Raw genomic sequence first — 25,038 nt, forward strand, 5'->3', positions numbered from 1 at the left:
CAATAGCATTATATCATGCATAACTTTAACTTTTCTAATTTCACCTCAGTTTACTTTGTTCTCTAAGTCTAGTAAGACACTGAAAACTTGCGCCAACCAACTAGTGCATTACTAAAGAAACCGCAACCTTTCACAGGAAATTATCCTGATACTAATTTGCCTTTTATTCCTGGAAATGTATTAACGAAGTTCAGAAGAAGAATGGCAGCAATAAGTTTCAATATATGAGGACATTTGATATCTCTGTGCCTGAGCTCAATGGTGTTCACAGAATGATGGTGGGGGTGGGGGGGAGGAGCGTGTGGTTGTGAAAGCTGCCGAATAATTAAAAGCCTCAACCCAGTGTAAATAGAGAAGATGTTTCCATTAGTCGGAGAGGCTGAAATCTGAGAGCACAGCCTCAAAATAAAGAAGTATCCCTGCGTAAGATACTTATCCCTGACACCTCCTCTGTACCTACTTCCAAGCAACTTAAAACTATGCCCTCTCGTGCTAGCCATTTCAGCCCTAGTGAAAAGCCTCTGATATCCACACGATCAATGCCTCTCATTATCTTGTAAACCTCTATCAAGTCATTTTTCATTCTCCGTCGCTCCGAGGAGAAAGGTCCGCGTTCACTCAACCTATTCTCATAAGGCATGCTCCCCAATTAAGGTTCTATGTTCAAAGAAATAAAGTCTGAATCAGGTCGTCCTGTCCAGGCAACACATTTGCAAATCTTCTCTGTACTCTGTCAACCTTATTTACATATTTTCTGTAGGTTGATGACCAAAACTGCTCACACTTCTCCAAACCAGCATCTTATACAACTTCAACATAACATTCCTTCTCCTCTATAACATTGAATTATGAAGGCCAGTGTGCTATAAGTTTTCTTTATGATCCTATCCATTTGTGAGACCACTTTCAATGATGTCTGGACCTGCATTCCCAGATCCCTTTGTTCCATCACACTCCTCAGTGCAGTGCCCTGCCGTTTACTCCGTAAGACCTACCCTGGTTGGTCCTACTGAAGTTCTACACCTCACATTTTCCTGCCTTAATTTTTTTTTCAGCTTTTTTTTTCCAGCTGGTTCAGATCTCTCTGCATGATCCGATAGTCCTCCTCGCTGTTCAATCTAACCCTAATCTCCGGAAATTTACTGATCCAGTTAATCACATTGTCATCCAGGTAATTGATATAGATAACAAATTACATCTGACACAGCACCAATAGTAATACTCAATTAGTCACAGTTCTGCAGTCAGAGAGGCAACCATTTACTTCCAGTCCCTGGCTTCTCCTACAAAGCCAAAATCTAATCCTATGTGATCCGTGTCAGTAATAATGGACGTCGCTTTCTGAGGCACCGGTCCTTGAAGATGACTTTGGTACTACAATGGCCAGTAAATGACTGATTTAAGGATTATCTGTAGTTTCTTTCGGACCTGTGCAGTAGCACCCCTCCCCACCCACCGTCCCCCATAACAATCAGTGATGTAGCCTGTCTGAATGCTATCCACGGTAGATCTATAGAGGTTCTCGAGTATTTTAGTTGACAAACTAGAACTCCTAATTGAATATAGCTGTTCTCTTGAATTCTTTATAGCTACATCAATGCTTTGGACCAAGGTTAGATCCTCACAGCTCTTGACAAACAGGAATTGAAACTGCTCACTCTCTCCACTTCTGATCCCTTGATGAGGATTGTTTCATGTTGCCTCATCTTACCCTTGCAGAAGTCAACAATCTTCTATTTCATCTCTCTGACATTGTGCAAGGTTGTTGCTGCAATAGCCCTCTAAAAGCTGTCGTATCTTGCTCCTCTACGTACTCTCATCTCCATCGGATATTCCACCAGCAATGGTTGTATCATCAGCAAATTTATAAATGACATTTGAGCTATGCCCAGCCACATAGTCATGGGTATAGAGAAAGTAGATTGCCTGTGAGGAGGAAATATAATCACCAATCTGCACAGTTGATGGTCTACCCGTTTGGAGATCGAAGATTCAAAAGCAGAGGGAGATACAGAAGCCAAGGTTCTGTAGCTTTTCGATTAGGACTGTGGAAATGATGGTGTTAAACCCTGAGCTGTAGTCAACAAACAGCATCCTGACATAGGTGTTTGTATTGTCCAGGTGAATTAAGGCCGTGTGAAAAGGATTGAGATTACATCTGCCGTAGAACCATTGAGGAAATAGTCAAATTGCATTGAGTCCAGGTCCTTGTTGAGGCAGGAGTTCATTCTAGCCATGGCCAACCTCTCAATTTTTACATCACCGTAGATGTGAGTGTTGGACGATGGTCATTAAGGCAGCTCACAGTACTCTTCTTCAACTTTGATAAGCAACAGCCATTTTGAAGCAGGTGGGAATTTCCAACTGTAGCAAAGAGAGATTGAAAATGTGTCTGAATACTCCAGCCGGTTTGTTGGCAAGTTTTCAAATCCTTACCAGGTACTCCATCGGGATGTTCCGCCTAGTGAGGATTCGCCCTCCATTCAGACAACCTAAAATTCTTTGCCTTGCTCCTATGGATTTCAGTTTGGTAAAGCTTGAAGTATTATGGCTGAGTACATCTCTCTATTAGAGAAAAGATGAGGTTCAACTGGAAACAGTGTAAAAAAAAAGATTTACAATGATGTTGCCAAGACTAACGGCCTGAGTTTCAAGGAGCGGGTTAGGACTTCACTCCTTGGAACGTAAGAGAATCAGGAGCGTTTTAATCAGAAATGGTTAAAATTATCAGGGAGATAATGTCAACGTTATGTCTTTTTTTCCCCGAGTTCAGCAGAGAGAAAAACCAGGGAAATAGATTTAAGATGTGAGGGAAAGTTTTAGATGGGACATGAGCAGTACCATTTTCATGGAGAGGTTCTTGACTGTATGAATTGAGTTGACGGAGTAGTGGATGAGTATATCAGTATCATTTAAGACGCTGTTGGGATGGGCAGATAGAGTATGGTTGTTCCCTGTTTGCAATAGCAATTTATTTAAGTATGAAAATGCAACATTTTACAAGTCTGTTATTGACTGAAAATATTTATATTTATTCTGTATTTTGTCCAATTTATGTTCAAGTTTAATAGTTATTCAAATATACATCAAAACCCATGAATATCACCAGACAAAACAGCGTTACTGCACACCAAGCCTCCTTGTTGCAAACTGCATCTCTAAGATCCCCCAAGGTCACACTCACTGTCTGAGTAACATGATCTATCTATCATCACCTCTGTTGTCCTCTCCTTTTACCTTCGGTTTCATCTAACATGAGTGTCTTCTCCAAGGAATCCTGTCTTCTCATTATGTTGCCAAAATATTGGAGCCTTTTCAAGCTTCCCAGTGAGCAGTCTGGCTGTATATCTCCAAGTATTGACTTGTTGGATCTTCTTGCTGCACAATGAACTCTTAACACTTTCCTCCAGCATCCAAGTTCAAAGGCAACAATGCTTTTGTATTCAGCCTTACTAATAGTCCAGCTCTCAGGCCCATACCTCACAACCAGAAATACCATATACTTCACTATAAGGAACTTCACAGACAATGTCTCTGCTCTTCAGTATTATAAATTTCTCATTGCTGTCTTCACCACCAGTAAGAGCCATTTTATTTTGTAGCGCTAGTTGCCAACTATAGAAATCTTTGAACCAAGAAAGACAAAATCCGTCACCGCTTCCATTTATTACCACAGAGTTAATAATGGGCAACAAGCCAGCTTTTGAACTTTCTTCTTTCACTTCCATTAGAAGATTCCTCAGATCCTCCTTACTTTCAGCCATTGGAGTAGTATCACCTACATGAATGAGGTTGTAAATATTTCGCCGGCAATTTTGATTCCAGCATTCGAGTCCGCTAGACCAGCATTCCTCATGATGCATTCAGCATACAGATTGATAAAGCAGGGTGACAGTATGAAGCCTTGTCGTATTCCTTTCCCAATCTTGAACCAATTTGTTGTTCGTGTTCAGTTCTAACTGTTGCTTCTTGATCTTCATACAAGTTTCTCATGAAGCAGATCAGATGTCCTGGTATCTAATATAACCATATAACCACATAACCATATAACAATTACAGCACAGAAACAGGCCATCTCGGCCCTTCTAGTCCATGTCTAACGCCTACTCTCGCCTAGTCACATCGACCTGCACACAGCCCATAACCCTCCATTCCTTTCCTGTCCTTATACCTATGCAATCTTTTCTTAAATGACAATATCGAACCTGCCTCTACCACTTCTTCTGGAAGCTCGTTCCACACAGTTACCACTCTCTGAGTAAAGATCCCCCTCGTGTTACTCCTAAACGTTTGCACTTAACTCTCAACTCATGTCCTCTTGTTTGAATCTCCCCACTTTCAATGGTAAAAGACTATCCATGTCAAATCTATCTATCCCCCTCATAATGTTAAGTACCTCTATCAAGCCACCCCCCCCCCCAATCTTCTACGCTCCAAAGAATAAAGACCTAACTTGTTCAACCTTTCTCTGTAACTTAGGTGCTGAAACCCAGGTAACATTCTAGTAAGTCTCCTCTGTACACTCTCTATTTTGTTGACATCTTTCCTATGATTCGGTGACCAGAACTGTACACAATACTCCAAATTTGGCCCTTACCAATGCCTTGTACAACTTTAACATTACATCCGAACTCCTATACTCAATGCTCTGATTTATGAAGGCCAGCTTACCAAAAGCTTTCTTCACCACCCTATCCACATGAGATTCCACCTTCAGGGAACTATGCACCATTATTCCTAGATCACTCTTTTCTACTGCATTCTTCAATGCCCTACTATTTACCATGTATGTCTTATTTTGATTAGACGTACCAAAATGTAGCACCTCACACTTATCAGTATTAAACTCCATCTGCTATCTATCAGCTCACTCTTCTAACTGGCCTAAATATCTCTGCAAGCTTTGAAAACCTACTTCATAATCCACAATGCCATATACCTTAGTATCATCTGTATACTGTGTATGTGCTGAGATTCAAGATGGCGGCGCGACGCAGCACGCAGCGGCCACTTTGGAATGAATATCTGTAATCTGTCAAGTAGGGAGCCGTGTACAATCCTGATTTGATGGAGACAGATGTGTGAAGCACGGAGGAACATCTGGTTAAACTTTTGAAATGCCTGTTTCACTGCCGCTGCTACTGTGGGATTGGAAAAATCTCCGGGAGGAAGGCCCCGAATCCTTGGCTTTGCCTGTTGCTTAGCAGCCGATGCCGGGGTCGAAGCACTCGGCAGAGATGATGCTCGGTGTCGGAGGCTCAATGTTTTCGGACGGACTCGGAGTTGGCTGTCCTTGGGGCTCCCAAAGTGCCGTATCGGCAAACTGCGGCGCTGGAGGTTCGTGGCAGGAAGAGTTTTTCTTCCTTCTACCGTCTGCGTGAGATGATGGGCTGTCGGGACTTTGAGACTTTCTTTTAAACCGTGCCACGGACTGCTCTTTATCAGATTACAGTATTGCTTTGCACTGTTGAAACTATGTGTTATAAATATGTGGTCTTTGTCAGTTAGTCTGTTATCAATTATGGTATTGTCTGCACTGTTGCAACTATATGTTAACTATAACTATATGTAACTATGTGGTTTTGTGTAGGTCTTGTAGCTTTAGTTTTGTCTGATGGGTTTGTAGTTCCTTTCCAGGGAATGTGCTAAGATGGTAGCACGGTATCAATACGCAGCAGCCTCTCCGGACTCTGGATTGGGGATTACCAAATGTAATGTGTTTTCTCTTGTGTGGTCTGTTTTGTGCTTTTTCGTGATATCATTCTGGAGAACGTTATCTCATTTTTAACTGCATTGTATTGTGGTTATAAATGACAATAAACTGAATCTGAACCTGAATACTTACTAATCCAATTTACCACCCCATCATCCAGATCATTAATATATATGACAAACGACATTGGACCCAGTACAGATCCCTGAGGCACACCACTAGTCACCGGCCTCCAACCTGGCAAACAGTTATCCACCATTACTCTCTGGCATCTCCCATCCAGTCACTGTTGAATCCATTTTACTACTTCAATATTAATACCTGATGATTGAACCTTCCTAACTAACCTTCTGTGTGAAACCTTGTGAAAGGCCTTACTGAAGTCCATATAGGCAACATCCACTGCTTTACTCTCATCAACTTTCTGTCAACTTTCCAAATGGGGTCATTGCATCTATTGTTAAAGCGACCTTGATCGCTGGAAGAATTCAGCAGGTCCAGCATAGGGACCTAACAACAGGAATGGTCTTCACAAAATTCAATAAGATTTGTCAAACGTCAACTTTCATGCACAAATGCACATTTCTCTAAGGATTTCCCACACTGTCGATGGCTTTAGAGTAGCAATAAAACATGGATTAATACCTTTCTGGAATTCCCTCGATTTCTTCATTATCCAGCATAGGTTAGCAAATTGGTTTCTGGTACCTCTGCCTTTTCTAAAACCAACTTGTACATCTGGCAGTTCTCGTTCCATACATTACTGGTGACTTCCTTGCATGATCTTTAGCATGACCGTGCTAGCATTTAACATTATTGAAATTGATTTAAGCATTCCTTTACATTCCTTTTCTTGGAATTGGGGTATTAACTGATCCTTTCAAGCCTAAAGGCCGTTCTTGGGGTTTCTATATCTGCTGGCAAATTGCGTGCAACAACTTTTACTCCAACTTTTAAAGTTTTAAATAATTGAACTGGACTCTGTCACATTCTGCAGCATTCTTATTGGAAAGTCGCCCATTCGACTTCACTTTCCAAAAGGTCCAGCTCTGGATCATTTAGGGAGTCATTGCAGGTGCTTTCGCTGTGGGATCTTTCCTGTACAATTTTTCTATGTATTCCTGCCATCGCTTGTTGAGGTCTTCTGCGTCTGTAAAGTCTGTGCCTTCTTTGTCTTTTCTCATACTCATTTTACATGAATTATTCCTTTGATTTCTCTAATCTTCTTGAATAGATCTCTCATTTTTTCCAATTCTGTTGGCTTCTTCAGCTTCTTTACAGCTCCCCTTCAAGTAAGTTGCCATATCTTTCCTCTCTATCTTCTTGAAAGTTGTGTTCATTTGGAGTTATTTGTTCCAATCTACATTGGCCTTTACTTCTCTTCACTGCTCAGCTCTGCAGAAAGCTATTTTGCTTTCCTGGACTTCTTTAGTCATAATATATGTGTGTGTGATTAATGCACTTTTCTTCTATCTATAGCTCTTCTGGCTTTCTCTCTACCAGCTTTAATCCATGAATCTGTTCTTCAACTCCATGGCATACTGGCACATTTTAAGACTGTGGAGGGCAACCGGATCATCTGGAGAAACCCATGTGATCACAGTGACAACCTGGAAACTTTTACAGGCAGCGGCGGGAATTGTAACCGAGTAGTTCGAACTGTAAAGACTTGTGTTAACCACCATGGTGCCATTGTATAATTTATTGGTGAGACTGTATTTGCAATGTAAAGTATAGTTCTAGCCACTATGTTTGAAAAGGCTTGGTTAAAGAGATAAGAATGCAGAGAGGATTTGCGAGATGTTATCAGGGCCAGAAGGCCTCAGTTCTGGGGAGAGGATGACACTCTATGTCTTTACTCCATGGAACGTAGGAGACTGAGCAGCGACCTTACAGAAGTGTTTTGAATTATTCATTAAATTATTTCATTTTTAAACTATGAATAACTGACACATTCTGCATTTCTGTGTAATTCAGATCATCACCAGCAGGTGGTGCTTTCTTCAACCCGAACCGCGGACAAGAAGATGACAATCAACCAACCTTAGTCGGATTCAGAATGCACACAGGTATGTTCACTGGTATCTCTCATTGAAACTCTGTCCTGATGGTACATGTGTAGTCAAACAATCAGAGGAATAAACTTGGGTGCTAAAGGGGCACTGAAAAAGTGCCATCAAATGGGGTCATTGCTCCTACTGTTAAAGTGACAGGGAAGAATTCAGCAGGTCTAGCGCAGGGACCTAACAACGGGAATGGTCGAATCACTCCGCTCACCGTGCAAATCTTCACCTGAGTGAAAGGAGAAGGAGAAGGATAAGGTGGGTGCAGGCGAAACTGGGCAATGTAACAGTCGAAGGAACAGACTGAATTTCTGTCAGTATCTGGTACATCCTGATATGGGAAATGCCTCCAACAGCCAATGAGAGATACAGATGTTGTTTTCGGGTTTTTGAATTGATGCACCATGAAGATACTGGGAGTTTTCCCGTGTCTGTTTTCTGTGGCGGTGTTAAAGACCGTAATATTGTGGGAGAACGGGCCGGGTACAGGAGACAGAGAGCAGGAGAAAACTTAAACAGGGAATCTGAGGGGATCACTGAAGCAAAGAAACGTCTGTGGCAAATAGGATAAAATAAAACAAGAGGGTAAGTAGAGAGGGCAATGACAAAATGGTGGACGAGCTCAGCAGACAAGCAGCATCCATAGAGTGAAATGGACAATTGACGTTTCCGGTTGAGGAATCTTCAGTGGAAACTTTGTACCTTGATTTCAATGTTGTTTTGGCCACATAAAATAGAGTCAGGACTGGAGGAGCATTCTTTTGGGTGATGGTCTGTGACCAGTAGTCTCTGCAAGGATCACTGACTCGCTATGTGTCGTGTAAATAACTTAATAATAAACTATGTGTTGTTCAAAATAATTATATATATATATATGTAGTCCCACAGGGTCAAGGGATATGGGGAGAGGGCAGGAACGGGGTACTGATTGTGTATGATCGGCCATGATCACAGTGAATGGTGGTGCTGGTTAGAAGGGCCGAATGGCCTACTCCTGCACCTACTGTCTATTGTCAAAATGATTAGTTGGAGGAGTTGAGTAAATTCGGGACTGTTATCAAAGTGTGCAGCATCCAATTAGAAACATGAACATAGAGGCACCAGGTAGTTAATCTGGGCAATTGTGAGCAGTTTCACTTTGGGAGGTCAAGTTCGTGAGCGATGTGTGCAGTGAATGCTGGGGCCCTTAGGAAGGCTGACGTATGGACAGGTCTTGTGATGGATGTGCGTAGCTCCCAGAAAGTGGCAACACAATTGGCAGCATGCTAACGACGAGATGATGTGTGAGTTTGTATTTTTGAAAGTTGTGCTGAAACTAGATGAATGCTGGTTAAGAGACAATCTCAGTATTGAGCACAAATCTGGTAACCACATCACGAGAATGATGTGGAGGCTCTAGCGAGGTTGCAGATGAGTTTCACCATGATTACAGAATACTGGCTTCCGGGAGAGGTCGATCAAGCTTGGATTGCTTTCTCTGGAGTGACGGAGACTGAGGCCTCAGTCTTAGATAAGTTATTGAATTCATGATAGCTAGAGATGTGGGAGTCTGTGACTCTTTGCAAATGTTCGGGAGTGAGGGTAGCAGACACCAACAAAATCAACAAACTCATTTGTAAGGCCAGTGATGTTGTGGGGGTGGAACTGGACTCTCTGACGGTGGTGTCTGAAAAGAGGTTGCTGTCCAAGTTGCATGCCATCTTGGACAACGACTCCCGTCCACTCCATAATGTACTGGTTAGGCACAGGAGTACATTCAGCCAGAGACTCATTCCACCGAGATGTAAAACTGAACGTCATAGGAAGCCATTCCTGCCTGTGGCCATCAAACTTTACAACTCCTCCCTTGGAGTGTCAGACACCCTGAGCCAATAGGCGGGTCCTGGACTTATTTTTTCCACTTGGCATGATTGTTATTATTAGTTAATTATTTATGGTTTTATATTGCAATATTTCGTCACTATTCGTGGTGGTGCGGCTGTAACAAAACTCAATTTCCCTCAGGATCAATAAAGTATGTCTGTCTGTAAAGTTTAAAGGGGATTTAGGATGCATGTTTTCCATGGAGAGTGATCGGTGTCTGGAATGAGCTGCCGAGGGAGGGACTGGAAACAGATACTCAGCAGCATCTGAGAGGCATTTGAACTCATGAGTAGGCCAGGAACGGAGGGATATTCACCATGTTCCTGAAGATGGGATTGGTTTAAATTAGCATCGTGTCTGCATATGCATGGTACATTCTACTATTTTATGTTCTATAACCAACTACAGATCTGAACTCCACAATCTCCACCTTCCTGTCAAATTGTGAGGATCACCAACTGTTCCAGTTGACGAGATTCTACATGGAGCGACTGGAGCAGGCGATTGAGGAGGGTGTGGAGGGAGTCAGCTTCATGTTAATGGGCGAGGATCACTTCACTGGGCCAGAGTATCATGTAAGTGGGAGGGGCATAGACTAAGTGTAGATTCTACTGAATCTATCACAAACCGACAGAACGGGTGTAACGGCATCTCTGGGCAGTGAAAATCCTGTAATGCTTGTGGTAAACATCAAGAAAAGATTTTTCATTTGCAGAAACCCTGAACAACCAATACAAGCCTCTGTCCAGTTTACTGGACACATTCATTTTTGGACAAGTTAGGATACAGACAATGATTGACAGGTGACTTTAGTGATGTGACACTTGACGGACATTGCAAGTGGACAGAGAACCACTTTACACCACTCAGTCTGACATCACATCATGTTCCCAATGCTCGACCTAAATGGCCATTCACCAATCTGTTTTCTCCTGATGACCCTTTTTTTTTTACCACAAATCAAATATATAGTGACTTATCTCTCAGCTCATTTCTCGAGTCTACCTTCAACCCCATTTTCAATTAACCAGGCAACACTGACTACTGTCTCTCATTTGAACTGCTGACCATTTTTTGATCCATATCCCAACATGCCTCACGGTTCTGTTACCTTCTGTTCCTTGTGACTGTTCCAATTTGAGTTTGTAATTAATACAGCATATACTGTTAACACTCTGAAGTGTAACATTAGTATCACTGAAAATATTCCAAGCATCTAAAGCTATGCTCGTATACCTGTCAGTACCTCCAGTCGAACTCTGTATTTTTGTGTATTTTCCTCCCAGCTGTCAGTCTGTGGTTTTGTATTGCCATGTGCTACTGTCCCTGCTCCCACTCTACTCTGGCCCTTGTATTACTGAGTACTCCGTCGCTCATCTGTTTCTCATTATTGCCTGTATTGCTGCCACCAGAGTCCCGTTGTGCTCCACCTATCATCTGCATCTCTGTTTATTGCTCAGTGTATTTCAGTCCTGTGTTTTCACCTGTTTGTTGCCAGATTCTGCCAGTGAATTTTCCTTAGCTTTTCCAGAATTCGAATCTGTACTCTGTCAGTCTGAATGTCGACTCTGTCTGATTCCCGATTCTGGTTTTTGGATTTCTCTGGATGTTTTGATCTCTGCCTGAACTTTGACGCCAACTTTTTGCACCTCGGGATCTGTTACTCAATTAATATTACTGTGGGCACAGTACTGGGTCTGCAATGGGATCACTGCTTTGCGGTCATGACAATACCTCTATCACATCTCTCCTGATACTCCTACATTCTATGGAATAATGCCCTCACCTATTCAAGCTTTCCCTGTATCTCAGGACCTCAAGACCTGGCAACATCATGTAAATTATTCTGCACTCTTTAAACCTTACTGCTATCCTTCCGAGAGGTCATATTGCTCCATATTAAGCCTCTACAGCATCAATTTTGACATAACATCGCAACTTATGTATTCAATATTTTAATTTATTGGCCGATGTCCTAAAAGCTTTACAACACCATCTACCTTCGACAACACTTTCAATAAATGTTGGATCTGTATTCCCTGATATCTTGGTTTTACTGCACTGCTGAATGTCCTTCAGTTCAATGTCTCAGTGCTATCGTGGATTGTCCTCAAAAAGTGCAACACCGCAACTTGTTTTCATTAAATTCTATTTGCCAATTTCCATTCCACGCTTTTCCATCTGTTCGAAGTCCCGCTGCAAGATCTGACAATCTTCCTCGCTGTCACTATTTGGTATCATCCACAGATTTGCTGACCCAGTTAACCACATTATCATCCAGAGCGTTGATATATATGACAGACAACACCAGACCCAGTACAGACCCCTGCCACACACCACTAGTCATAGACCTCCAGTTAGAGAAGTAAATCTCTACTGTCACTCTTAGCTTCTCTTGCGAATTCAATATCTAAACCAACTTACTACCAAATCTTATTGACCAAGCTCTCATGAGGGACCTTGTCAAGTGCCTTGCTGAAGTTCATGTGCTCAACATGCACTGACTTGCTTTCATATAACCCCTACTCTCAATGGAAAAAGCCTATCCACGTCAACTCGATCTATACCCCTCATAATTTTAAATACCTCTATCAAGCTCCCCGCTCAACCTTCTATGCGCCAATGAATAAAGACCTAACTTGCTCAACCATTCCCTGTAACTTAGGTGCTGAAACCCAGGTAACATTCTAGTAAATCTTCGCTGTACTCTCTCTATTTTGTTGAAATCTTTCCTATAATTCGGTGACCAGAACTGTACACAATACTCCAAATTCGGCCTTACCAATGCCTTGTACAATTTTAACATTACATCCCAACTCTATACTCAATGCACTGATTTATAAAGGCCCGCATACCAAAAGCTTTCTTCACCACCCTATCCACATGAGATTCCATCTTCAGGGAACAATGCACCATTATTAGTAGATCACTCTGTTCTACTGCATTCTTCAATGCCCTACCATTTACCATGTATGTCCTATTTGAATTATTCCTACCAAAATGTAGCACCTCACATTTATCAGCATTAAACTCCATCTGCCATCCTTCAGCCCACTCTTCTCACTGGCCTAAATCTCTCTGCAAGTTTTGAAAACCTACTTCATTATCCACAATGCCACCTAACTTAGTATCATCTGAATACTTACTAATCCAATTTATCACCCCATCATCCAGATCATTAATGTATATGAGAAACAACATTGGACCCAGTACAGATCCCTGAGGCACAGCACCGGTCACCGCTCTCCAACCTGACAAACAGTTATCCACCACTACTCTCTGGAATCTCCCATCCAGCCACTGTTGAATCCATTTTACTACTTCAATATTAATACCTAACGATTGAACCTTCCTAACCATCCGTGTGGAATTTTGTCAAAGGCCTTACTGAAGTCCATATAGAGAACATCCACTGCTTTACCCTCGTCATCTTTCCTCGTAACCTCTTCAAAAATCCAATAAGATTTGTCAAACATGACCTTCCATGCACGAATCCATGTTGACTGTTCCTAATCAGACCCTGTCTATCCAGATAATTATATATACCATCTCTAAGAATACTTTCCATTAATTTACCCACCACTGACGTCAAACTGACAGGCCTATGATTGCTAGGTTTCTTCTTAGAACGCTTTTTAAACAATGGAACCACGTGAGCAATGCGCCAATCCTCCGGCACCATCCCCGTTTCTAATGACATTTGAAATATTTCTGTCAGAGCCCCTGCTATTTCTACAACTAACTTCCCTCAAGGTCCTAGGGAATATCCTGTCAGGATCCGGAGATTTATCCACTCTTATATTCCTTAAAAGCGCCTGTACTTCCTCCTCTTTAATCGTGATAGTTTCCATAACTTCCCTACTTGTTTCCCTTACCTTACACAATTTAATATCCTTCTCATTAGTGAATACCGAAAAAAATAAATTGTTCAAAATCTCCCCCATCTCTTTGGGCTCCACACATAGCTGTCCACTCTGATTCTCTAAGGGACCAATTTTATCCGTCAATATCCTTTTGCTATTAATATAACTGTAGAAACCCTTTGGATTTATTTTTACTTTACTTACCAAAGCAACCTCGTATCTTTTAGCATTTCTAATTTCTTTCTTCAGTTTCTTCTTACATTCTTTATATTCCTTGAGCACCTCATTTACTCCATGCTGCCTAAATTTATTGTAGATATTTCTCTTTTTCCTAACCAAGTTACCAATATCCCTTGAAAACCATGGCTCTCTCAAAATGTTAACCTTTCCTTTCAACCTAACATGAACATAAATATTCTGTACCCTCAGAATTTCACCTTTAAATGTCTGCCATTTCTCTATTACACCCTTCCCATAAAACAATTGTCCCAATCCACTACTTCTGAATCTTTTCACATCTCCTCAAAGTTAGCCTTTCTCCAATCAAATAATTTCAATACTTGCTTTGTAAATTCCTTGAAGATCTTTAAGATTGGTTAGACAGGATCTACCAAGTAGAAATCAATGTTGACTATGCCTAATCAATCCTTGTCCATCCAGATACTCATACCTAGTCCCTTAGGATACCTGCCAATAACTTTACCATCACTGGCGTCAGGCTCACCAACTGTAATTCTCTGGCTCATTCTGACAGGCTTTTCAAACAGCAGAACAACATTAGCTATTCTCCAATACTTCCGCATCTGACATTTTAAATATCTTTACTGGAGCACCTGCAATCTCTGAACTAGCCTCAGACAAGATGCGAAGGAAAACCCTGGGGAATTATCCACCCTAATCTGCCTCAAGACAGAAACATCTCCTCTTTAATCTGTATAGAGTCCAATATCTCACTGCAGTGCTGCCTCACTGTAAATAATCTGTATGCATCCTGAGTAAATATAAATGCAAAAATCCATTTATAATCACCCCGGTCTTTACAGAATCGTGCATAAATGTCCATTCTGAACTTCAAAAGGACCAGTTTTATCCATTTGTATAATTTTGTTCTGAAAATATTTAATGAAGATATTGGGGTTCTCTTTCTCCTTGTCTGCTAACGCATACGCATTCTGTACTTCAGGCCGGCTGATTTCCTCCCTTAGAAACACTTGCATTTCTTGTCCTCATCAAGCAGCTTATTTGATCCTTGACCCTATACTTGTGATGCGCTCTGGACCTCAATATCGCTCCCAAAAAAACCCACAATATTCCCTGAACATTTTACCTTTGCCTTTTATTCTTTCAGGAACATTCAAACTCTTTACTTCTGGTGATCTAAGCATTTGAACTCTGTGCTCTCAAAATTTCAGTTTTAGAGGCCTCACGCTTACCAAGCACATCTGTACCAGAAAACAACCAGTCCCGAACCACTGTCGTCAGATGTTTTCTGGTACCATTAAAATTGGACTTTCTCTAATTTAGAATTTTAACCTGAGGACCAGACCTAACCTTTTCCATAATGATCTTTAAATTAATGGAATTATGATCACCAGTTCCAAAGTGTTCCCCTGCACACAAGTCTGTCACCTGCCTCATCTTGTTCCCTAAAAGAAATTCAGTTGTGATCTGAATATATTGATTACAGAAACTTCCCTGAATACATTTGACCAAAACTACCCCAGCCAGCCCTTTAAAGTATGGGTATCCCAGTCAATAAATGGAAAGTTACAACTACCTAGTATCAGAACTTTATGTTTCTTGTACCTTCCCGTGATCTCTCTACATTTTGATATTCTAAGTCCCATTGATTATTGGGTGCTCTATAATATAATCCCACTAACGTGGTCATCCATTTCTTATTCCGTAGTTTCACTCATGTTGTCTCATTGGACCAGCTGTCCAGTTTGTCCTGTCTGAGCAATGCAGGGACATTTTCTCTGACTGGTTGTTTTACCCCTCCTTCTGTAATCCCTCCCGCTCTATCTAACGCAACGGAAGCCTGGAATGCTGAGCTGCCATTCCTGCACCTCCTCCAACAAAAGCACATTAATGGTTACAATGCTGTAAATCAATGTGCTGATCCATGCGCTAGGCTAATCAGCTTTTCCTACAATACTGATTACATTGAAATATTACGCAACTCGGAACATTAGCTTCACCATGTTCACCTAGGGTACTGATTCTGTCTGTCCGTTTAACAACCTCTTTTCCACACAACCACTCCACTATTCACTATGGTTCTCCATGCCCCTGCACCTCCACCTCCCCATGCAGTGCTAACAACCCTTCCCGCAAGGGTATCAGTCCTAATCCAGTATAGGTGCAAAACGATCACATCGGTCAAAGTCCAATATTCCTTGGAAGAGAGCCCAACATCCAAACATCTGAAGCCTCGATCATGCACCATCTCATCAGCCACACATTAAACTGTATTATCATCCTATTCCTGGCCTCCCTGGCAAGTGGTACAGGTAGCAATCCTGACAGCACAACCCTGGAGGTCCTGCCCTTTAACTTGGCACCTAACTCATTGAACTCACTTAGCAGGACTCCATCACCCTCACTACTCTTGTCATTCGTACCGATGTGAACCACAAACTCCAGACTCGATGCGAGATATCCCTGAACTCGGCAGCACACCATCCAAAAATATTGTTTTCATCAACAGAATCTCTGGTGTGCTCTCGTAACCACTAAATTCTCCCTGTCAGTGCAGCTTACTCTTTTTGTCCCTTCTGCCACAAAACGAAACTCAGTTCTTGAGGCATGATCGCCATGGCATTCCTCTGCTGGGCCATTCCTGCAGTGGCTGGCTATCCCCTTTCCCCCTCCTGACAGTCACAGCTTTGTCCTGCGCCTTGGGTATATTCACCTCCTGTAAAGCCTGTCAGTCAACCTCTCAGCCTCCTGAACGATCTGAGATTCATCCAGCTCCAGATCCAATTCCTTAGCACAGTTTATAAGAAGCTGCAGCTGGATGAAATTTCTGAATGTGCAGTTGCCAGGGACACTGAAGGTCTCCCTGTCTTGCCGCACCCCGTAGGAAGAGTATCCCACTATGTTGCCTGGAATTCCCACTGTTCTGACCGCAAAAAGGAGAGGGGAAATATTACCCGGAATCTACCTAAAACCTCCACTGTATCCTCCCTGACACAAATCCCTAACTCCCCACTTTATCTTTGCCTGTCTCACACTATGTCTGCTCCACGTAAACCTTGCCAAGTCGATAATTACCCCGCAATCTGCGGCGTGCTGGAACTCCCGACTGATCCTGCTCACTTCTTTTAAAATCTTTCTTCCGCGGTGAACCCTTCAATGGCTGTTAGTGATCTGTGGGGAGCAGAATGTGCTGGGTCAGTCCATGTTCAGGGTAGATTTGTACCCATCCCTCCGCTCCTCAATATATTCCCCATTGTTCATTACAGAGCGTGACTGACCTCGCCGAGAAGGGAAACCGAGCGGGCGCTTCCAAACTCCTCCTGGATCTGGTGATGGAGAAGGGCTCTGGGGCCCGGAGGGTGATGTGGGAATCCTTTGTGAAACTACATCACCATTTACCGAAGCTGAGCAGAATATTGAATGAAATACGGGAACGTGGTACGGTGAACAATACACTGTGTGTTACAGATGTAAATGCTGATGAATTTACAGTATTACACAGAACAGACTTCATGCAGGTTAATCTGTTTCAACAGGTGACGGCCAGTTCGCCAACATGGACACTGAGCGGAGTTTATCTGAAGTGCCCAAGCATCTGAAAGGTAAGTGATGGACTGGAAAGCTCAAAGCCTTTATTTCACTCTGAGAGTCTGAATACATGTTGTTAGAGGCCTGTGTAGAGACTGTCAGAGTCTGGGAGACGGGTTTTTGTTGTTATTTCACACTGAGAGTCTGAATACGTGTCGTTACAGGCCCGTTTAGAGACTGTCAGAGTCTGGGAGACAGGTTTTTGTTGTTATTTCACTCTGAGAGTCTGAATACGTCTCTTTAGAGGCCTGTTTAGAGACTGTCAGAGTCTGGGAGACAGGTTTTTGTTGTTATTTCACACTGAGAGTCTGAATACGTGTCTTTAGAGGCCTGTTTAGAGACTGTCAGAGTCTAGGAGACAGGTTTTTGTTGTTATTTCACTCTGAGAGTCTGAATACGTCTCTTTAGAGGCCTGTTTAGAGACTGTCAGAGTCTGGGAGACAGGGTTTTGTTGTTATTTCACTCTGAGAGTCTGAATACTTCTCTTTAGAGGCCTGTTTTGAGACTGTCAGAGTCTGGGAGACAGGTTTTTGTTGTTATTTGACTCTGAGAGTCTGAATACATGTTGTTAGAGGCCTGTGTAGAGACTGTCAGAGTCTGGGAGACAGGTTTTTGTTGTTATTTCACTCTGAGAGTCTGAATACGTCTCTTTAGAGGCCTGTTTAGAGACTGTCAGAGTCTGGGAGACACGTTTTTGATGCTGTGCTTGTAGCACAGCTAATCAATGTATTTGTCACAACACCTGCCACCATCTCGGGCTGTGCACCCAGAGGCCTTTGAGTTTGAGAAGCAGACATTTCCGTAGGTCGGAGAGGAAGCCTCATCGATCCCCTTTCCCTAGCACCGAATATCCGGAGATGTGACGTATCCGGAATAGGAACTCAAACTCCAACAAGGGAAGTCTCACACCTCGGATCCTAGGTGGAGCCGAGTTTTGCAGTTATTGCTCCATAAGACCACAAGACATGGGAGCAGAATTAGGCCATTCAGCCCATCAGTCTGCTCTGCCATTCCATCATGGCTGATCCTGGATCTCACTCAGCCCCATACATCTGCCATCTCGCCGTATCCTTTGATACCCATGGATGGCCTACACTACAGTCTGTGGCAGAGGATTCCAGCGATTCACTATTCACTACTCTCTAGCTTACCTGTTCTAAAGGATCGCCCCTCAATTTTCTGTATGCCCTCTAGTACTGCATACTCCCACCAGAGCAAACATCCTTTACTCATCCACCCTATCTGGTCCTTTCAACATTCGGTAGGTTTCAAAGAGATACCCCCGCATTATTCTATATTCCAGTGATACAGGCCCAATGTTACCAAAATGGACTGCTTGTGTTAACCCCTTCATTCCTGGAATCATCCTCGTGAATCTCCTCTGTACGCTCTCCAATGACAACACATCTTTTCTGAGATATGGGTCCAAAGCTGTTGACAATACTCCATGTGCGGCCTGAGTACAGTCCTATAAAGGCTCAGCATTATCTCCTTGCTTTTATATTCGATTCTTCATGAAATAAACGCCAGTGTTGCATTTGCCTTCTTTAGAACAGACTCGACTTGTAAATTAACCATCTGGAATCTTGCTGGATGAACCCTAATTCCTTCTGCACCTCTGATGTTTGGACCTTCTTCCCATTTAGATAATGGTCCACACTGTTGTTCCTTGTACCAAAATATTTATTATACATTTCCCAGCACTGTATTCCATCTGCCAATTTTTTGCCCAGTCTTCCAATTTGTCTACATTCTGCTGCAATCGCCTTGCTTCCTCAGCACTACCTACCCCTACACCTATCTTTGTATCATCCGCAAACTTTACGACAAATACATTAATTCTATTATCTAAATCATTGATAAATACTGTGGAAAGCAGCGGTCACAAAACTGGCAACTGTGGAACACCTCTAGTGACAGGCAGCCAACCAGAAAAGGCCCCTTTTATTCCCAATCTCTGCCTCCTGCCTGCCGGCCATTCTGCTACCTATGACAATATGGTTCCTGTGGCGCCATATATTTTTATCTTGTTCAACATCTCATATGTGGCACCTTATCAAATGCCTTCTAAAAATCCAAGTAAATCACATCAGAAACTCTCTTTAGACCACCCTGGTTGTTATCTCCTCGGTGACCAGATGTGTCAGGCATGATTTCCCTTTACAGAAACCATCCCAACATTTACTTATTTCATCATTAGTCTCCAAGTACCCTGAAACCTCAATCTTAATAAGAGACTCCCAACATTTTCCCAGTCACTGAGGTTTGGCAAACTGGCCTATAATTCCCCTTCTTTTGCCTTCCTCCCTTATTAAAGAGTGCAGTGGCATTTGTAATCCTCCAGTCCGCAGGGACCTTACCAGGATCAAGTGATCCTTGAAAGATCATGACCAGTGCATTCGTTATCTCTCAAGCAACCTCTCTCAAGACACCTGGCCCAAATGACATCCAACCTAAGACCTTTCAGTATGCCTAGCACTTGTTGTTTTGCAATAGCAATGGTACTCACTCCTACAGCCCGTTGCTCGCGGATCACTGCACACTGCAGGCGTCTTCCACAGTGAAGACCTATGCAAAGTACCAATTACATTTATCTGTCATTTCTTTGTCTTTCATTACTATTTCACCAAAATAACATCATTTTCCAGAGATCCAATATCAACTCTCACCTCCCTTTTACTCTTTATATAACAGGTAAAAGTGTTTGTTACTCTGCTTTATTGGCTGGACTGACCTCCTATTTCATCTTTTCCCTTCTTATGTTTTGTTGCCTTGTGTTGGATTTTAAAAGTTCTCCATCCTTCCAACTTTCCACTCAGGTTTGCTAGCTTATATGCCCCTTCCTTCGCTTTTATGTAGTCTTTAACTTCCTTTGTCAACCACGGTTGCCTACCCCTGCCATTTGAGAACTTCTTCCTCTCTGGGCCATATCCATCCTGCACCTTGTGAACTATTCCCAGAAACTTCAGCCATCTCTGCACTGCCGTCATTCCCACTAGTATCCTCCCTATTCCTCCGGTGCAAGCTCCTCTCTCATGCCTCTATAATTCATTTTATTCCATTGTCATACTGATACATGTAAGTTTTGCTTCTCCCTCTCAAATTGCTGTAGGAATTCAATCATATTATGATTACTTTCTCCTAAATGTTCCTTTACATTCAACTCCGTACTAAGATCTGAGTTATTACACAACACCCAATCTAAGATAGACTTTCCCGAGTAGTGTCAAGAACAATTTGTTCTACAAAGCCATCTCACAGTCATTTAATAAATTCCCTCTCTTGCGATCTGACAACTTATGTTTGCTTGAGTTTGAAGTCCCCCATTACAATTATGTCATTATCTTTATTACATGCAATCTCCCTTTGCAATCTCAACCCCACATATTGGCTACTATTTGGAAGCCTATACACGATTCCTATAATGCTATTTCCCTTGCAATTTCTTATCTCCACCCACAAAGATTCAACATTCTCTTACCCCCATGTCACCTCCTTCTAAAGAAGTAATTCCATCTTGAACCAATAGAATCACACCACCTCCTATGTCGTCCTGCCTGTCCGTTCGATACAAAGAATGTCCTAAGCTGTTAAAACTCCCAACTATGACCTTCATTCAGCCACAACTCAGTAACACCCACAAAATCATACCGACCAATATATAATTGCACCAAGAGTTCCGACAACCCGTGTTCCGAATGCTACGCGCATTTAAATATAACACGTTCAGTTCGCATCTGGGCCCTTTTGAATTTTGCCTTTGTGATGCAATTCAACACATTGATCCGTCTGTATTTGAACCCAATCATGAGCATGTCTTTCCTTACATTCATGTTACACCCATCATCTGCTTGTCAACCTGCTGGCTGATCCTCAGCTCAGTCATACTGCTTCCCATCCCCCTGCTATATTAGTGTAAAACACTCCCAACAGCTCCGGTAAATCGGGAGGATTGGTCCCCCTCGGATTCGTGCAACCTGTCCATTTTGTACAGGCCACGGCTGTCCCATAAGTTGTCCCAGTTATCCAAAAACCTAAATCCCTGCCCTCTGCTGCAATTTTTCAGCCATGCTTTTATCTGCCACCTCATTCTATCCCTGTCTTCACATTCATGTGGCACAGACAGAAATACGGAGATTTCTGTTTCAGTTTCAGCTTCTCAGCTTCCCTCCTATCTCCCTGTATGCTGCTTTCCAGACATCCTCCTTTTCCAGACATCCGCCAGAAGTGCCACGACTTCTGGCTGCGCACCCTCCCTTTTCAGGATATTGTGAATGTGGTGGGATGTATTGCCTGATTTCATGTCCCAGATCCTCGGAAAATAAGAGACACCGGGAAATCTGCAAACTATGAATAGAGGGGAGAGCTGAGCCTTTAACAGTGAATCTGAATAAGATTAGAAACTTTTCTGTGCCATCATCCATTTTCAGACACTCTGTCTCTGGCTCTTAACTTCACCCAAACAAAGTCTTCAACAAGTTGTTTTTTTTTTATTAGGGGAAATACGTGAGTGTTCTGTGTTCATCAGATCTGGTACTGACAACCTATTTCTGTCCATCCTGTCCATTCTTGGGTACTGAAATACTGAGTTCTGAGTTGAGGCATCTAACAGTTTGTCCACTGTCTGTTCCCATGGAAGATGTTCAACAGAAACACAAGGAGACTCTGCGGGCTCAAACTGAAACACTGAGAGTGAACACGATCCTGATGAGGGAGAAGGTGAAGGTTTGCCAGCTGGTTGATCGATACGCTGAGCTCACGGTCATTTCTCCTGTTCGAGATCGGACGCTGGTGGAACACGAGCTGCTGGCAAGAGGCAGAGACCACGAGGAGTGGAGAGAGAACTATCTCCGTGCAAAGCTGGAAAAAATCCGGATTACTCATCTGTTTCATAATAGTTACTCACATAGTTTTTGGGACAAAATGAATAGATCCTTCACACAATCAATATCAGGATGTTCGTCAGCCGTGGCCGGAGTCCCGGGAATCGGAAAAACAACAATGGTACAAAAGATTGTTTATGACTGGGCCATGGAGAAAATATTCCAACAGTTCCAGTTTGTCTTCAGTTTCAAATTCCGCGATTTAAACTCCATTAACTGCAGAATAAACCTGAGGGAACTGATTCTGGATCAGTATCCCTACTTTGGGAATACCCTGAGAGAGGTCTGGAAGAACCCAGAGGGATTGCTGTTTATATTCGATGGTTTGGATGAATTCAAACACAGAATCGATTTTGCGGACAGTCGGAGAGACACAGAACCCAAGCACCAGTGCCCAGATCCCGAGTGGTGGTGTGAAGTGTCTGACATTGTGTACAGTTTAATCCAGGGCAAGCTGCTCCCAGGGTGTTCAGTGCTGGTGACCACCCGCCCTACTGCGTTACATTTATTGGAAAAGGCAAAGATCAGAGTCTGGGCTGAAATCATGGGATTTGTTGGTGAGGAACGGAAGGAGTATTTCATCAGGTATTTTGAAGATCAGACGGTGGCGGCAGCTGTTTTCAAACACGTGAAGGAGAACGAGATCCTGTACACCATGAGCTACAACCCCTCTTACTGCTGGATCCTCGCTCTGGCACTGGGCCCCTTCTTCACACTAAGAGTCAGGGACTCACAGCGAGTTCCCAAGACCATCACCCAACTGTACTCCTACTATATTTACAACATCCTGAAAAACCACAGCCGTGAGATTGAGAACCCCCGTGATGTGTTACTCAGGGTTGGTCAGATGGCCTTCAAAGGAGTGTCCGAGAAGAAGATTGTGTTTACAGATGGAGATTTGATCAAGTACAATCTGCAGCCTTCCCAGTTCCTGTCCGGGTTCCTGATGGAGCTTTTGGAGAGAGAGGATTCTGCCCGGAGCGTGGTGTACACATTCCCACACCTCACCATCCAAGAGTTTGTAGCTGCAGTCGCACAATTCCTGAATCCACATCCCGGGGATATCCTGAAATTCCTCACTGAAGCCCACAACACGACAGATGGGCGATTTGAGGTATTTCTCCGTTTTGTTGCTGGTCTCTCCTCTCCAATGACAGCTCGGGGCTTGGAGGAGTTTCTGGGTCCATTTCCTCATGAAACAACCTGCCGGGTGATTGACTGGGTGCAGGAGGAGGTTAAACGCCAGAGTGGAAACACAGAGAGTGAAGCTGGTAAAAGGAGCCTCCTGAACACATTGCACTACCTGTTTGAGTCTCAGAATCGTGGACTGGCTCAGGCTGCACTGGGATCTGTGGAAACACTTTCATTCCGTGGAATGACACTGACCCCGATTGACTGCGCGGTCCTGTCTCATGCCATCGGACTCTGTGATGCAATAAAACACCTCGATCTGGCTCTCTGCCACATTCAGTGTGAAGGAATCCAGCGGCTGGGACCCGGGCTGCACAAGTGCCAGGAGTTGAGGTAACTTGATTTATCTCTTACTCTGAAATGTGAAACTGTTCCATTGTGTTGCTTCAATGTAAAGGGATTTGGGTAAAACTAGTAAATCAGATTGTGAAGAATTGTGACAAATGCCAGGGCATCGGTCAATAATTCCCCAAGGACGGGAGGGATCTGCGGTTTCTTGTGAAGGGATGTTGGAGACTTCATCAGATCAGTGAACAACGGCCATTGGTTTAATGGTAATAAATCACAGGAATGGCCGTGTTTCTGCTGCCTGTGACACATCCATTGACAATGTTCCTTCTCACTGTTACTGACACCCAGACCGACACTGACTCCAGAAGGTGGGTCAGAGATTCACACCCCCTTCCCGGTGAGGGGCAAGAGACCATCAGAAGACTGTCCCAGTGAGAAGGAAAGAAATGCCATTGTGAGATTGCCGTCCCCTGCCCTTCCCCGTGTGTGACTATCACCATCAGTCCACCTGTGTGACTGTGCTCTCTACCAGATACCCAGAAACCATGGGCGCATCTCCTCTCCCGATTGTGGGCCACAGTTCAGACACACCCCTCCCGTACAGTCTATTTCTGAAATCTCGTCTTGTTGTTTCATCTTTTCCGAATGGTATCCTCCTGTGGACCTCTCTTCCCCACCCATCTTCCTCCTGTGGGATCTCCCCTCCTTCCATCTGTGGGACCCCTTCTCCTTCCTCCTTTGGGGTCTCTTTCCCATTCTCCTTCCTCCTGCAGATTTTCTCTTCCTATCCCTTTTCCTCAGGTGGGTTCACTTCCACCATCTCCCATCGACACTTTCCCACAGACAAATCTTCCTCACTGTGAGGCTTTCTCTCATTCTTCAAACCTGCTCCTTCCAACCCTCTCACATCAGGAACAGTTTTCTAACCTTCAGGGAATGAGACGGAATATGTGGAGTTTACAGGGTCACACCGACAGACTAAATTACTGACGTTAGGTGAATCCCCTGGAGTTGGGCAGTGAAGGACATTGACAGTGATGGGAACTCCGATCAGTGATTTACTGAAGGATTTAATGTTTCCTGAAATATCCGAGTGAGAGAAATTCCCTCAGACCCACGGTTGGAATCACTTTGTTCATCAATTTGTCTGTTTGTGTTTAGACTAGGGCAGAACAAACTGGGAGATTCAGGAGTGAAACTGGTGTCTGCGGCTCTGAGGAACCCAGAGTGTAAAATACAGAAACTGTGGTAAGTGCCAGACTGTGGGAGATTGTGTTTACAGTCACTGGGTGTCTGACACTGAACATTAATGTGATCAGTAATTGTGTTACTGATAAATACTGGGGATTTGTACCTTATCCTGTCTCTCTGTGTCCTTCACC

The 25,038-nt window shown here is 43.2% G+C and overlaps 1 protein-coding gene across 1 annotated transcript in view; it reads left to right on the plus strand.

Annotated features, from left to right (window-relative positions):
- The window catches only part of LOC140720601 (NACHT, LRR and PYD domains-containing protein 12-like), a 38,303-nt gene that overhangs the window by 6,291 nt on the left and 6,974 nt on the right, over positions 1-25,038 (plus strand). Inside the window, exons 2-7 of the mRNA XM_073035432.1 lie at positions 7,691-7,782; positions 10,048-10,214; positions 16,970-17,141; positions 17,240-17,305; positions 21,931-23,698; positions 24,818-24,904. Coding sequence (XP_072891533.1) covers positions 7,691-7,782; positions 10,048-10,214; positions 16,970-17,141; positions 17,240-17,305; positions 21,931-23,698; positions 24,818-24,904 — 2,352 coding nt within the window. The remainder of the gene's footprint in view (positions 1-7,690; positions 7,783-10,047; positions 10,215-16,969; positions 17,142-17,239; positions 17,306-21,930; positions 23,699-24,817; positions 24,905-25,038) is intronic.

Source organism: Hemitrygon akajei, unplaced genomic scaffold, assembly GCF_048418815.1.
Source record: "Hemitrygon akajei unplaced genomic scaffold, sHemAka1.3 Scf000045, whole genome shotgun sequence".
NCBI lineage: Eukaryota > Metazoa > Chordata > Chondrichthyes > Myliobatiformes > Dasyatidae > Hemitrygon > Hemitrygon akajei.